General features: G+C 35.6%; 1 protein-coding gene across 4 annotated transcripts in view; it reads right to left on the bottom strand.

Moving 5' to 3' along the window:
• Nucleotides 1–15,882, bottom strand: part of MOK (MOK protein kinase) — a 42,862-nt gene that overhangs the window by 26,011 nt on the left and 969 nt on the right. For 3 of the 4 annotated variants that reach the window (XM_069783447.1, XM_069783444.1, XM_069783443.1), the window contains exons 2-8: nucleotides 11,762–11,876; nucleotides 9,879–9,968; nucleotides 8,235–8,305; nucleotides 4,471–4,549; nucleotides 3,950–3,998; nucleotides 2,858–3,036; nucleotides 358–459 (exon numbers count right to left, since the gene is read on the bottom strand). In XM_069783447.1, the coding sequence (XP_069639548.1) occupies nucleotides 358–459; nucleotides 2,858–3,036; nucleotides 3,950–3,998; nucleotides 4,471–4,549; nucleotides 8,235–8,305; nucleotides 9,879–9,968; nucleotides 11,762–11,876 (685 nt within the window). The remainder of the gene's footprint in view (nucleotides 1–357; nucleotides 460–2,857; nucleotides 3,037–3,949; nucleotides 3,999–4,470; nucleotides 4,550–8,234; nucleotides 8,306–9,878; nucleotides 9,969–11,761; nucleotides 11,877–15,882) is intronic. The other variant, XM_069783446.1, reaches the window with a different exon arrangement.

The following is a 15,882-nucleotide window of genomic DNA, read 5'->3' as shown; positions in this document are numbered from 1 at the left end:
ATTATCCTCATCTGATTTAGGTAATCATTTTTTTAGGGACAAGTAAGTAATACTTGGGAAAAAAAGAAAGTTTTCTTTCCTAACAAGTTATGTCATTGGCCTTAAAGATACTGTGGAAATAAAAGGCCAAATAATATTGATATAGGCTCAGATTTCCACTGCTCTGCCTACAAGGATCACGAATGTGTGACTATCTATCTCTGGGTAGGGATAGAAGACACTGCTCTTTGGTCAGCAGCCATTGCAACAGAATTAGATTTTTGTGGTGGTTCCCTAAGCAGAAATTGCACATGGTTTTACAGTTACATTGTGGATATTTAAACAGTGAGATTAATGACTATGGGAGTGCATACTTACTGCTTGAACTTCTTGAGAGTTTTGTTAGCAGGAGTGCCTATAATGTCATGGATTTTTGAAATTTGGTCCAGCTCATTAGATCCAGGGAAGAGAGGCTGAAAACTGCAAGGTAAGAGATGGTATTAGCACTAGAGAAGACACAATTAAACTAGTTTAAGTGGCATAGCTGCCACTTAAAAAATTTTCATTTACAAGGAAGATACATTTTAGAATTATTCATTTGTGGACAGTTTAATACCAACCAACAACTGAAGGATAGCATGTGAGCAGCAAACCAATAGAATTGCATGTTTGGATGGAAAGGGTAGTTTGGGTTATTAAAAAGAAACCTGTAGTTGCCCTCTCCTCACAGGTTTGGGGTAAAATATATAAAGACAACATCCCTCCTGGTGAAAGGCAATGGATATGGGATTGTTTTCGTCTAGTAAAGTGGCAGATCCCAGAAGACAATGTGTTTTCCTCGTTTTAAGACAGCAGAGTCAAGCAGTTCCTCTTGCTGTGTATGCACATAGAAATATATAAGAAACATTCCATTCCTAACACACAGGTTCTCTGCAAGCAGCAATACTGGAAAGATGGTAATTTGAACTGTGTTCCTGAGCTTGATCCTCAGTTAATGTAAGGATAGAGTCCTTGAAAACGTTATCATAATAGAGCAACCTAACTTAACAAGTTAGGTCCACTAACATTTGTTTCTTGCACATGTTGCTTTTTTCGATATTAACAGAACATTTCCTTGGGCTTATAATGTAAGAAACACTTCAGTAGCACCCCATGATTCTTGAAAGCAAAATACTCAGCCCTCTTTGTTGATGGGGGAAACTTCTTTTAACTGAATGCAGATTCAATCAAACAGCTGGCTGCACACTTCTCTGAACGTCTTCATAAAGCTTTGAGTAGAGGAAGGAAAGAAAAGAGATCTGATTCATGTTGTGCAGCTTTATCAAGACAAGCAGTTGGGAGTAGCTTTTGTGTGAACTGCAAAACTGTGCTGCCTCTAAATGTAAAACTGTAACATAGTGAAGAACAACAGTGCAATCCACAAAAAAATGTAATCCAGGAACCATGCTTAAAAGGAACAGAAGGAGGGAGACCAAGATTTGAAAGGTAAGCATGGCTGAGTAAAAGACTAAAAATTCTTAGACAGTGTGATGTAAACATAAAGGCTTACGCAAATGCTCAACAGCAAAACCTGCAAGATGCACTTACTTAAAAAGAAAAACCCCTGTCCATAACTTCCTTTAGCTTGGCAAGCCTGTATCTTTTTTTAATTCTGTAATTTCCAATAAACATCCTTCATTTCTCGCTGAACACATCTATCAGGTCTCTGAAAATGTGCAGTGGTTGCAAAGAATGAAATTCGTTACATTAAGCTAAAATTACGAGGAAATATCTTTAAGGTTTTTTGCCTTAAGAAAACTTAAGTTTGCAGCATGTAATTTTCTTGCCAAACTTCAAAGCCCACCTGAGTCAAACTGAAATGGAAAACCACAGCATTTTTAAAGCTTTTGGTCCAAATTACTTTGCAAGAGAACTGCCACATTTGGGATTTTTCTGTTAACAGTTTTCTGACTGAAGTAGAACTGTTTCTACAAGTTAGCAGGCAAAGCATAAGGGTTGTCATTTAATGTGATGGTGATGGCAGCAGCTGTACTTGCCATGTGGAGGAGGAGGAGGAAAGTAGCAAAGAAAATGTTATCACTCCTGGTTGCATATCAGAGACAGCAGTGTGGGAGGAGAATAAAGAAGAACTGCTGCCGTTGCTAGGGCACAAAGATACTGGAGATACACTCATGGTGGTTATTTTTCCTTTTTTCTTGAAGACCAGTGACAATTTTTTTTAGTTATAGTTTCAGTGTCATTGAAAAGCTTAAAGGACTTTAATCCAGGTTTTCCTGAACTCTTCCTTCATCAGAATCCAACTTCAAAATATTCCAGGACATAAGGTCCCGGCACAAGGGTCTTAAACACACTATATTGTAAATCAAAGTAGTAAATCAGAGGGAGTGTCTTCTCTAATCTCCTCTGGTTTTGCAGAATAATAAGTTAAAAAAGAGGGAAAAATTTTACCATCAAGTGCATTAACAAGATTGAGGATAGTTAGCGATGCTTATGAGAGGAAATGAGCCATACTCTATTCAGAGATAAAGCAGAGAAAGTACATTTTTACCAAATCGAATATGAAGCCAATGGGGGAAAAAACCCCAACCAAACAACAAAACAACCAACTGTTCAAAAATGTTATTTTCCTTGTAAATAATTTTTTGTTGGTACTATGTTCTCTTGAACATCCCACTGCTTTATTACTAACCTGCCATAGGGTGAAGAGAGTGACAGACAAAACAGGATTACTGCCTCATGACCCCTGCAGACTAATCACAGAAGAAGCTTCCACAAAACCATGGAAACAGAGATCATATTACCCATACCATGTGCTACTTATTTGAGTTATTTACCTTTGATTTTCTTTATTAATAATAACCAAAATCCTCCACTGTACCTTGTGATTTCATAGAAAACACAGCCAGCACTCCACATATCAATTTTGTAACTATAGTAGCCATTTGTAAGTAAGCATTCAGGTGCTCGATACCAGCGTGTGGAGATATATTCCGTATGTGGCTGCTTAGAATAGATACTCCTACAAGATCCAAAATCTCCTAACTTCAGGGTATTCTGCTGCAAAAATAAAGTATTTTGACAAATTAGAAATGCTGGAATATTCAAACAAAGATTTTACTTAAATGTGTGAAGTAGTCATCATAAAGAAATCACAGATTACTTTAAGAATAAGCTTCCAGAAATCCCAGGGGTAGTATTATAACAGTAAAACTGCATTTAAGTAGCAAGTAGCTCCAGGCTTGAAGATATCTGTGTCCCTTAATATGTTCAAATACAGTTCTGTACATCCTTAAAAGAAAGACCTAAGAGTTAATTGAAAAGCATATGGACTATTACTGAATGGAAGACTGCGAAATAGGACATCTGGATTAAGTTATTTTCTTAGAGTTCTTGTGTTTAGCATTGATGTAATAGGTGGCTTTGGCTTCTCTTTGTAAGAGCTTCTCCTGTACACTTCTAATATTTAAAAGAAAAATTTATCTCCAGAAAATAAAATTTCATAAACTGAATTTTGAAATCCTTGCTTTTCAGACATTAGCAAAGTAACATTCTGAAACTGTCAGGAGAACAGATTTCAGTGAATAAATCTTCTGAAAGCTAATACCTTCTGCTCTCTTTTGTATGGATAACTTCCACTAAATGTAGGAATTGAATGTAGCAAGTGTGAGCTGCAGAACGGAACCCTATTGCTTGTTTCTAGGTTAACACAGAAAGGAAAATATATAATAGAGGATAAAGAACAGGTTTTTAGGCTGGAGTGAACACATGCAGGCTGTAATGCATCTGATTAAGTTCACATTTTAGCCAATAACAAACTTTCTTGTTCATCAGGAATATGGTATTAGAGGTAACTGTCTATTTTTTAAAAACTGTAGTTTTATTCATGAAGAAACATTACCTTCTCAGAGTAAAGAGAAAAATACTGGTACACTTCACTTTCAGTTAAATAGTCTCACATAAAATTAATTACCTTTATTAATATGTTTTCTGGTTTCACATCTCTGTGAAATATCCCATTTCTGTACCAATATAAACACCAGAGAGAAGAGTTCAGTAAAAAGATAAACATTATCAGTGCTTCCAATTATTTGTAGAAAAATACTTAAAGAAACTGACACTTTCTTCAAACTTATCAACAGCATAGTAAAAAACCTGAATTTTGCCACCATGTTGAGACAACAGCTATAAGTATGGGAATGGGAGGCCAGGCTTTCTGCTTTTGCTCTCACCAGGGTTACTACAGGATTGCAAGGGCCACCCCCTCCCAGGAGGGCTCCCTGCAGCAGGTACTACAGCTCCTTTGGGGTGCTGGCAGCAGCCTGGGCTGCCTGCTTGCTGCCTTCCAGGGCTCTGCTATAGGCAAAGATGCACCTTTTTCCCCCCTGCAGCAGCCTGCTGCCCCAGACAATTGTATGTCTCTGCTTAGAGATGACCCTGAAATAAATGTATGATACATTTTCTGTAAAGCTGTTGCTGAACCAGGTCTCTTACCTATGTATGTAATCAAGAGATTTGCATAACTGGTACATGTAGTTCTTAATTTTTTTTTCAGGTAATGGCTTTCTCCTTCCTAGAATTAAATTTCAAGTTGTACAAGTCCTTTTTAGCAAACCACAGAATACAAAAAAAATTACTCTTCAGCTTCCTATAGTGCATTGATATTACCTTTTTCAATTATACAATTCTTGTCATTTATAGCTAGCTTTGTAATCCATTTTCCACTCAATTTCAGACATAATTTAGATTTCAGTATGCACCAGAACAGTTCAGCTAACAACTGTCAATTTAACAGTCTGTAATCTGCCTTCGCTTTTACTGCATGTTTTTCTTGCAGTATTTGTTTCCCTAAGTTCTAACAGAACTGCAATATTTCACTAGACATCTAATTTCCTCTCTAAACAAAGTAACTGTCCTTAAGGTTCAAGATTCATATCAATCACCTCCAATTACTGCAATACTTAAATGACCGTGATTCACATTTGACTTGCCAATTAAAGGTTAGCCTATGTAGTTTAGCTTGCTATTGCTGTTGCACAATAATGACAGTTATAAAATTTATCTGTTTTTCAGAGCCACTCAAGTAACTACTCAGCTTTTTTCTTTTATAGGCTCCAAAGGTCTTTTAATCTTGCTGTAATGCCTTTATGTAACGCTGCAATGTCATCAACGGAGGCAGAAATGATCACATTTTTGAAAAACAAAGCAGGTACTGATCTGCCTGGTGACAGTAGTATGAGTAATTGGCTGGGGAGGAGGAGGGAGATTATCAGGACACTAACTCATTGAGGCTGCAAGTCCTAGCAGCCAGCAGGACTTGTGTTCCTAACTGATTACAGCACTCCTCCAGTCAGCCACATAATCCACTGAGCAGGATTAGATAACAAGTACTTGAAACAGAGTACCATTTACATCAGGAATTGTAGTATTATTACCTGAGTAGAGATAAATGGTGTTTTCAACATCAAGATTTTTGACATTTATAGTGGAAAAAAGATTTTATAAAAATGCAGCTATTCAAACCAACTCACATAATTAGTAGTATTTAAAAAACCAGGCCTTCACAAAAAAAAAGTCCTGCTCAATTGTTTTTTCATTACAGGTCACTAGTAAAATCTGGAGCAGATGCTCTGCTACTTCCAGATTTATCATTAGAGAAACCTTAGTTGGAAGTAATGATGAAGCGAATTGTAAGGTGGTGGCACTTGAGGCTATAATTGTTTTTGCTTGAGGCATCTTCCCACCTCTCTCAGAGCCATATTTTTTTCATTACTTTAAATGACCAAACTGTTCTTGATTAAACAAAAGGCAAGACTGTTTTTCAGTTATTAAATGACTTGTGATACCACTATAAATTAATAGCAAGAGTATTATGACTTTGTGTAAAGACAAATAGCCTTGTCTTGACACCAATCTGTCAGTTTAAGGAAAAAACCCAAAGGATCAACTTTCCACATTAGTAGCATTACAGTGAACTGTTCTAATTACAGAAGTGTTTCCATACACCTTGTTAAATTAGAAATTCATTTTCAGTCAACCCCTGCTTCAAGTTTTTCTTCATTACAAAATTTCATACAACCCATGCTCGCCTCTAAATTTTTCTAACTTACAGCTTTTTTAAGTTGTTCTGCACCTGTATTAATCTTAATTTTGCAAGATTTATAGTCAGAAAATGACAAGCATTTGCATTACTATATGCTGCAGAAATTTACAAAAGACTACAAATCATCTGAAATGGAACTACTTTTGTACACTCTGAAAATTGTTTTGTGACAGAGCATTGCTAATGAACACAATTTAATTGTTCTACAAATTAGTAACGCACTCCTTCAAATCACAGCACTGAAAATTCAAAAGGAGCTCCTTCTATGTGCCATTGTTATCTAGATATCCTCAGTCAATAAGTGTTCTGGCTCAGAACTAAGATTAATTTTCCAGTTTAACTACGTACTTGGAATTATTGCTATATTTATTGTTTGAAATGACTGCCATGTTACATTTCTTGACTTTGCAATAAGCCAATAGGAAATTGTGGTGTTGACATGTCTACTTTGAAACTCCAAAATTAATTTCTGAAGAATGCAAAGCACTTGACCCAAATGAAATACTTTAATACTTCAAAATATCAAAATACTTTTAAAAAATTTATTATAATCTCCATAGGAATCTGTTGTTCATGTTCCCATTTTATTCTATGATTTGACAAGCTCCACCCCATGTACCACCACCCTGTACAAGGTGAAAAGACATTGTATCATGGGAAACACAGTCCAGACACAAAATCCATACCATAAAGAAGAACCAGCAATTTATAGAAGTTCAGGTAGACCCAGATTAATGTTTAGATAACCCCTAACTGCAGCATTTCAGATTACAATTGAACACAGATATCATTTTGAACTGATTCACCATGCCATAAAAAAGGAGGCTTTTAAAACTAAGTGGCAGGAAAACGATCTTCTTATGGAAAACTTGAATTTGCTAAAAACTGTATTTTAAAATAAATAAATAAAAAAACACCATAGCAGAACATACTGAAACTATTAGACTAATTTCCACCTGTATATAATGCTTAATATAGCAGGCTTTTTCACAGAAAAAGAATGAAACACTGAGAAATGTAACCAAATGAAAGCAAATACTCTGAGGTAAAAAAAAGGCAGTTAAAGAACATGCCTAAACATTCTGATTTTTCATAACTGAAGTACAGTATCTTTCCTGGAAGAAGATGCAGGATTGTTTTTAATGCACTAGACTAATCCAATGAGGACTCCTTCCTATATGCTATTACTCTAAATTTACAACTTCACAAATTTATCCTGGAAAAATGAAATGTCTTATTTAAACCAGCAAATATTCACATCTGCTTCAGTGATCAGCAAACAACTGTATTTTAACCTCAAATTCGTATCTAGGTCAGGAAGAGGGTTACTTCTTTTGTTAGAAATCTGAATACTCAGTGTCACTAACGTAATGTTTTGGAGCAAGTCTTTTATCTCTTCTATTACACTGAATGACAGTTGCATGCTCAGTTATTGAGCAGTTAAATGAATCTCCCAACTGTTAAGACATTACAAATTTTTAATTAGTCAGAAAAAAATCCTCTTTTAATATTGAATTGTAAGTAAGTGCCCCTTCATCTCCTCTATCCAACTCCTTTGGTGTCTATATGAGATCTAGTTTTAAATCAGCTCTTGTTTTAAACTTTTTTGTAGGAACAAAGCTTAAGCTTTACGGTCTCCCATCTGCTTCAACAAACAGCTCCAGGATTTTTAAATATAGGAGGTTTCAGGGAACAATGTTATTTTATAGAGAAAATTTGGTAAAAGGCATTTTTACTAGATATAAAAACTGAAAATCATTATTCATTGATTCAGTAGTTTTCATGGGAATAATTTTCTTGTTACATCACTACAGTCCTGACCTAACAAAGAACCTATTTAAGTTGCAATTTTTGTTACATAAAGCAATTATTTTGTGTTTTGCAGTCAAGGTTGTTTCCCTGTTTTCATGTCGAGTTTGACTGTAGAAATAGATGGCCATTGACCTGACTCATTAGAAACCTTCTGCATGCATCCATGCCTTTAACAAGCGGATGTATTGCACTGGAAAGAAATAAAGAGTAACTTAGTACAGCACAAAACTTCCCTATGAATTATTTAATATGTAACAGTGAACAACCAAGTGAAAAATAATTAATTCCACTTTGTGATCTATACAAGAAGGGTTTGTGTGTTTCTTAAGCATATGCTACATACCTTTTATCAGCTCATAAATATTCATGTCCATAAGTTCACATATCAGTGAAAGGGACCCAGCTTTTTTATCACTGGAGAAACAAGTAAGGAGACTTTAAGCTAGAAATGTTGATCTGTACACAGCGTAGAAAAAAGTATTCAGTTTAACCAGTATTAAAATGGGCATTTTCATTTTTAATCGATACTTTCTCATAGAAATATTTCAACTTAGGGTCTGAGGTATCATAGCTTTAGTTTATACTATCCAAAGTGTCCGTTACAAAAGTTAAGTGATTTACACCATGAAGTCATTTGAAGGCATGTTCTTTGGGCGTATGACACTGTTCAGTATCAAGAAATTTCCAGTAAATTAACTGATACAATCTTACAATAAAAGACAGGAAAGCCGTTACGCCATATATGAAAATACTTTCTAGTTAGGTCCCCAGTAGGGTTCTATTGTATGGAAACTGGTATCTGACTGGAATCTGTGTTCTACTGACCACAGGAGTTTTAAGTATTATCACGATATGATAATACATCTGACACTTTATTTTCCATTTCACTGCCCTGCAGAGGCAGATGTCTTCAGGTCTTCAGTTTTTCTTGTAAGATAATTGCATTAAAGTACATCCCCTGTGCAATGTTCCATTAACCCAGACAGCAAAAGGTTGAGGGTACAATCTGCAATTCAGTTTGCAGACAGTCTGTGAAAGAGCTAGGCGAGCTAGCTGGCCATCTGGATTACACTTCGTTAACAACACGGCAGCTGAAGCTGAGAATTCCAGAAAGCTAAGCTGCTGACACAATTACCAGCTTTCCATATATTTGTAGAAAACGGGCCTGTCAATAACAGTATAGTACCAGAGCCTTGAGCAGAAGAGTAAAACAGCCTGAAGAGCAAGAAAAAATTATTTTAGAGCAGTCAACAAGTTTTGTGTCAAGTATTTGATATATATCTGCTGTTACATAGTGAGGAAGTGTAATGCACAGTAATGGAGTAAATGCTGTCATAAAACCTGATCTCTTTGTGAGACAGAACATGTGCCCAGAAGACACTTAGGTGCCTAATGAGGCTAAGGAACCCAGCTTCATCACTGATTGATCTCTTTCCAAATTCATAGCTCAGCTGCTGCCTAATTCAGAAGTTTAAACTTCTATTACTTGCAAAGGGATGTCTGTAAAGTTGCCTACAAAATGATACTGCCCAATAGTTTGCTTGGATCCCTAGTTCAAACTGACAAGTCAAACCAAGATCCTTGAACTACCAGAGCCTATTCCACACAGCTCCGAGAGTGCCTTACCAAAACACTGTTTCCAGTAGACATGATGTTGTGCAGTTAAAGCACTCACTGGATATGGGACATGGGTTGAAATCACCAGCAAGTTATTACATATTATGATACGAAGTTTAGGTATGCTTAAAATATATCTAGTCTGTAATTTTAATACTGCTGCAAAAGAGCCAGAAAAAGTGAGAGCTACATTAGATTTTCTTAACCAAAAAGGCACGAAGACTTCAGAATTTGACACATCTGTTTTTTTCTTTCTGTTGGAATAAAAAGCTGGTTAAGTGCCTATAGGTTGCCTCTAGACCCAAAAGTTACTGAATATCGTTCAAATAAAGGAATAAAAAAAATAAAGAAATGAATGCACCATACTTACAAAACAACTTCATGTAACACAAGGATATTAGGATGTGGACTCAGCCTCCTTAGTGCTTGTATTTCTCTCAGATTATTCACTTGTTCCATACTAAAGTTGAATTAAAAAGAAAAAGAGGAAGACTGACTTGCAATCAGGGACTGGATTATAACTGTCTTTCTTCTCTGCCATGAGACTGTCAGAATCTACTCCACTTCAGCCTGTAATTGAACTTTCAAACACAGGACCTGATAAATTGTTTGCCTGCTTTATTTCTTCAATAGAGCAAATCAGTAATCAGGAGAATGGCTTTATTCCTTCTTGCAGTCTGGAGTATCTGGACTTACCTAAACAAGGTAAGTAGTAATGAATTGTGCTCCAGACACCAGTTACCATGCCAAGGAGCTATCTGGGAGGAATTTTGTGTTGCATAATAGTATCTATGATACTGTTTATTCTGCGTTGATGTAGCATACATTCCAACTATTGCTCAGCATGATGCTGAAAGTGACAATCTAGCCTTGCCAAATTTAACATTTGAAATTAAGTTTTGATGCTAACCTCTTATATGAAAAATAGACACTGTTCAATTATTGTTTAATTATTATGTTGCCTTCCTAGACTTTAATAAACAACAAAACTACATGCTACAGAAACTCTGGGGAGGAAGCAGGAAACAAAGAGCTTTGCACACTAGGTAATGGATCAGAGCAGGACACATGCCTTCTCACACTCAGACTTAAAGCTAAAAGCCAAAACAATATTTTCCAATGTGAAACTTGTATGGGTAGGTTCTGTTGAAAACACTGTTATCTGTTGCTAAAAGAGTTCTTTTAATCAAAAGAATTTGTCAGTCAATTTATCAAAGGGTTAAAGTCCTAAAAGATGTTTTAAACATGCTACATGAAAAATAGAGTCTGCTTGTTGTGCCCTATTGTTACGCCCTACCACTGAATTGTATACCATCTGCTGTTGATATAGATAAGCAGTTAATTTAAATACTCTTTTGATCATAAATTGAACAATTTTGTCACTTGTAGGTAACGTATAAATGGACCAACAGATCTCTAACAACACAAGAGAGAATCAGAAGCCGCATTACTTGAAGATATTTGAGTGGTTTTTTTTAAACTTACAGCCTTTGAAGCTGAGTTACATTGTGAAATCTCACCCAAGAGCAAAATGTCCCATTTTACTTTGTATGTACAAATGTGTCACTCCCACTGATTTCACTAGGAACTTAATATTTTTAACTGAGAATACAAAGTCAGTGACCCAAAAGGCATTGTTTGGCAGACATATATTGGGAGGAGAATGTCAAGTCTATGTCTACTTCCACACAGCCCTCTCCTCTATTTTCCTAACTGATAAAAAGCACCTGTTTTATGATCATATAGCATCTTGCTGATGGATGTAATTAAACATAAATGCAAATATGAAGTAGAACTAATGCTATACATGGACTAAGGATAAATACAGTGTTTTAAACTTGCATTAAAACAGCATTTAAAGTAAGACTGAAAAGAGTATTGTCCAGGGGGAGGACTGACACTTTTCCTCCTCCTATTACTATTTACAGCAAAAAGAAAAACAGCACAAGTATATTCAGTGCATTCAGAAAGGCAGAAATCAACTATTTAGTCCTCATTCTTCTTGTTTCACCCTCGACCTAGTGGCTGGGCAGCATTTAGTACAGTGGATGACATCAATTAGAGTACTCAAGGAAATAACCCAAATGCCAAATGGGAAGGCCCTGCATAATCAGCAACAGAGCTCCGTTTCTGTACTGCATGCAAACCTTTTTAATACATGTGTATTCAAAAAACTTCACTTAGTCTTAATTTCACATTTCCCTACTGAATTTAAATAAGATTTTCTGTAGTACTATGATTAATTATGCATACCTTTCAAAATGTTGCTTCATGTGTTTACATGCATAGTACTTTCCATCCCTAAGACTCAGTGTCTTCAGAACATCAGAAAATGTTCCCTCTCCTATCTTACCAACTGGTTGATATTCTAAAAACAAAAATAAACTGTTTCAGTGTGTTTAAAATAGAAATTGTTATGAACACTGCACATCAATCCATACTCAATTTGTTAAATTCTGACTAATGGAAATACTTTAAATAAAAGGGTTTTTTTGTTAACACAAAAGTTATTTGAGAGAAAATATAATGAATAACAGCAACTAAAGTTTTGCTGCCCATATTACAGAAATCTGTATTCCTGAAAGTAAAATACAGTAATTCTATCTTAGACAATAACTACCTCCTTGCTCAGAGACATGATGCCTCTGCACACAGCACATCATACGTTTTCTCTGCTGCAGCACACTAGCAACTCATACCTGAACTTATTCTTTGCTTCTTTCATACCCCCCTGCCTTATTTACATTGTACTGAAAACATAAAATTATCTTGAAAAGCAAATGTATCTTGTCATTGTTCCAACATGGGGGTTTTTGTTGTTTGGGTGCTTTTGGGTTTTTTGTTTGTTTGTTTGTTTTGGGTTGGGTGTTTTTTGTTTGTTTTTGGTTTAACTTTTTTTTTTTTTTTAAGCAAAGCAGTTGCTGCTTTTCAAGCTTTATTCCCATATTAAATTCAGATATGAGTTTTGCACTAGGCCAAAAATAATGCTTGGCTTTGATAATGAAGTGCACCAAACACAAGCAAGTGAAAAATCAGTCAATTCTAGTTCTGCAGAACTTCAAGAGATGAAGCAGATAGATAACATAAGGGTTACAAAGAAAGCTTTATTTATATTAATTTCTGACTCTTCTCCTAATTTCCTTCAGAATTGACATTTCTTTTCTTTCCTTTCCTCCTTTATTCTCCTTCAGCTTTGTGATTGACTGTTCCTTACCAATCCCTTCACCCACTTTGTCCTCCTGTTTCCCTTTATTTTTAGCACCTACAGATTCTATCCTTGATAATTCATCCAATGATTTCATCTGAGCAAAACCACATCTGGTTAGCTTTATGCTGCTGTTGCTTTTGACATAGTCTTATTATTTAAGAAAGCTCCAAACCCAGTCATTTTGAGGGAGGCTGAGCAGGAAACCTCTTTTATCATGTTCAACCTTTTATAGGAGTCAGAATAACCGTAGGAGTCTTAAGCTACGTTGATAGCAGTAAATTCAATGAAGTGTAGTTGTCTGTATTAGTTACTGTGACAACAGTCCCTGGCATGGATTTGGCCTGTGACAACCTGCAGTCTCCTAGGCACCTTCCCAACCTGATGTGAGGACTCCTTCTAAGGTCATTTCTCAAGCAGTTTCTGTCCTACTGCCTTGTTTTGGAAGATAAGAGAATTTACTAGCATAGATGTGGGCCATTTCATGCCAGCTGCTCTTTGTGTCCAAGAAGATTTCCAGATATGTTTAATTTACAAGTATAAATACAGCCTCACAGTGGAGAAAGCCTGCCAAGAAATTTTGCAGAGGGAAAAGTTACGGAGGCAGGGACATTCTAACGCTGTCTTCCAACTAGCAATCAATTTGTATTGTTTTCATCTCTTTTCTCCACCCAACTGTCACACTTACTCCCATGGGAAAAAAAAAAAAGGTCTTTCCTCTCCTTGTGATCCAAATGCTTATATTTTAATTAGTAGAAACCTTCCCCTTGCAAATCCCTCTTTCTCCAATATAGTAGCAGCACTTCTGTGAGAACTGTCAGTTGCTCTTCTCATTTTTATCACCTGCTGCTTACGTTTTCTGATCATTATCCATCATGTGGGATCATAAACTAACTAATTAGGCTATCTAAATTTGAAAAATGGGAAAAAGCAGAGTAATTTAAAATCAATGACACCATCTAATGCACTTTATACACACAATTCACATATAGAACTATTTTAAAAGCAGAAACAGAATTTGAAAATCATTATGGGTAAAGGAGGTAATCTCTAACAGAGACTCCAAAATAGGGAAGAGACTATGAGACTGTTTAATTCATGTGGCTGTTATTTGATAACTGGTCAATTAGTCCTTTAAGCAAGGTGATCCCTAGCCTTTGGCATTCACTAAGCCACAGGACTGAACAAGTAACATGCTTTGTCAGCAGAAATCACACTTGCACCGTGCTCTCTACCTCTCACCTTAAGTTTTAATTTTGTAACTATCTAAATAGCTAACTATAAGATGGTGAAAATTCAGAATACTTAAATCCCACTCTTACAGAATTCCAAAGAAAAAGCGTCAATGGATTTTTTTAGTAGCAACTGATACTCACCAATCAGGCAGATACACACTGGCTATGTTGTATGTTCATATAACGTCAGAGCCAGCCAGCCCCGAGGCAGATACAAAAAAAAAAAAAAAAGCTATTTGTTGACCTACTCCTTGATTCTAATAAATGGCAATCCCACATTTTTCTTTTCTTAAATGTAAGTAATTGATTCTCTGGCATAAAAAAAATTTCAAATCATATGATCTGAAAGTAGGATCTTAATATCTATGGTATACCAGCCATAGGTGTTAATAAACCAAAGTACTTTGGCAGAGAAACACAGGGAAAGCATTATTGTACAAATTTATTGAAAATATTTTTAGATATATAAGGAAGTCAGATAGTATATGTTTATATAATTTGGTTTTGCTATAGTTTCTTCTGTACATGTGTTTTGCTCCTACAACAGAAGTCCAGGTGACAGTGGAGGGCTCAGAATAATTTGATTTTTTAAAAAATTTTAAACTGAAGAGTTCTAATAGTGTGAGAAGAGTTAATTCTCTACACACTTTAAAACATTTTTACAGCACTAAAGATTTTCTTCATGTAAGTGTGTAAGGTTTGTTATTTTAATTTTTTTACAATAGAGTACTATATATACAAAATAAAAACCCCACACATAACAAAAAACTGAGGCTTTAACCTTGCACTTGAGAGAGAGCCATCCAGTGAAAAGACTGACAGCAAAGACCTGAATAATTTCAATTGATTGAATAAAGCACAGAATTAGGAATGAAAATTGCATTATTTGAAATGTCTTTTTGATGCGTAAAATCAACGTGTAAACTCTCAACAAAACAGGTCACTGAAGATGAGAGCGCGTTTCTCCTAGGGAGAAAATTAGAATGATCATGTGACAAGTTAGTTATCGTTTAATGAGAAGCTGAAAGGAACTCGGACATTGTAAGAATAATAAACGTTTATATAGAATAAGAAGATATAAAAGTTAGACTTCAAATGTACTAACAATTTAATACAAATTTTGAATTTGCCTCCACAAGCCAAGATTTCTGGCGATTCTTAAAAATCCACTTCAGCACCACATAACTGATCCTTTCAAAGTGACCAGGTTGCAAAAAAACCCCACCAAAACAATGGACTTCAAACACACATTGAAAGAGAACAGTCAGGTCAAAGCGTGTCAATTTTAGGCTATGAAACTTACTACAGCTACAAAACAAAACTAAGTACCAGTTAGTTTACCTGAATTTGTGGTACTCAAAGATGAAGAATGACAGAAATGTTAAAAATTTTATCACCATTTCAAGACTGAAAGCTTTGAGGATGAAATTGAATAAACAGTGTTTTAATTACACTTGCATATAACATTAAGGAAGACCTAATTACCAGTTAACAATTCTTTCATGGCATCTATAACAAGCTAGATATTGCCTAACCTCTTCCTTCCTTTCCCTGTTTCAGCACACACAGATGTTCAGGCTTAGAATGGTTAGCAGAAAGGCAGATAAAGGTTAGGATGAATAAGTTGTAGCAATCTGAACTAGTCTAACACCAAAAAAGTGGCCATGAAAATGGCAGAGAGGTAATCATTCAACAGAAGGGCCATTTAATGTGCAAGAGGCTACAGGACCCAGGAAACTAAGAACAATGTAAATTAAAATTATGGGCAAGTGATGGAATTCAAAGACTACACCTGTATTACTGTAACTAGAGAGCACAGAAAATCAACCATCATTTGGAATTAAAGAATCCAATGCAAAATGACAGAAAAGATAGCACTACAATAGCCAAACCAGTGTATTATAAAAATCTAAAGCAGATATTTTGTTGTGAAG

Source organism: Haliaeetus albicilla, chromosome 5 (genome assembly GCF_947461875.1).
Source record: "Haliaeetus albicilla chromosome 5, bHalAlb1.1, whole genome shotgun sequence".
NCBI lineage: Eukaryota > Metazoa > Chordata > Aves > Accipitriformes > Accipitridae > Haliaeetus > Haliaeetus albicilla.
Note: the sequence above shows the minus strand (reverse complement) of the source record. Positions and strands in the feature narration are given on the sequence as shown.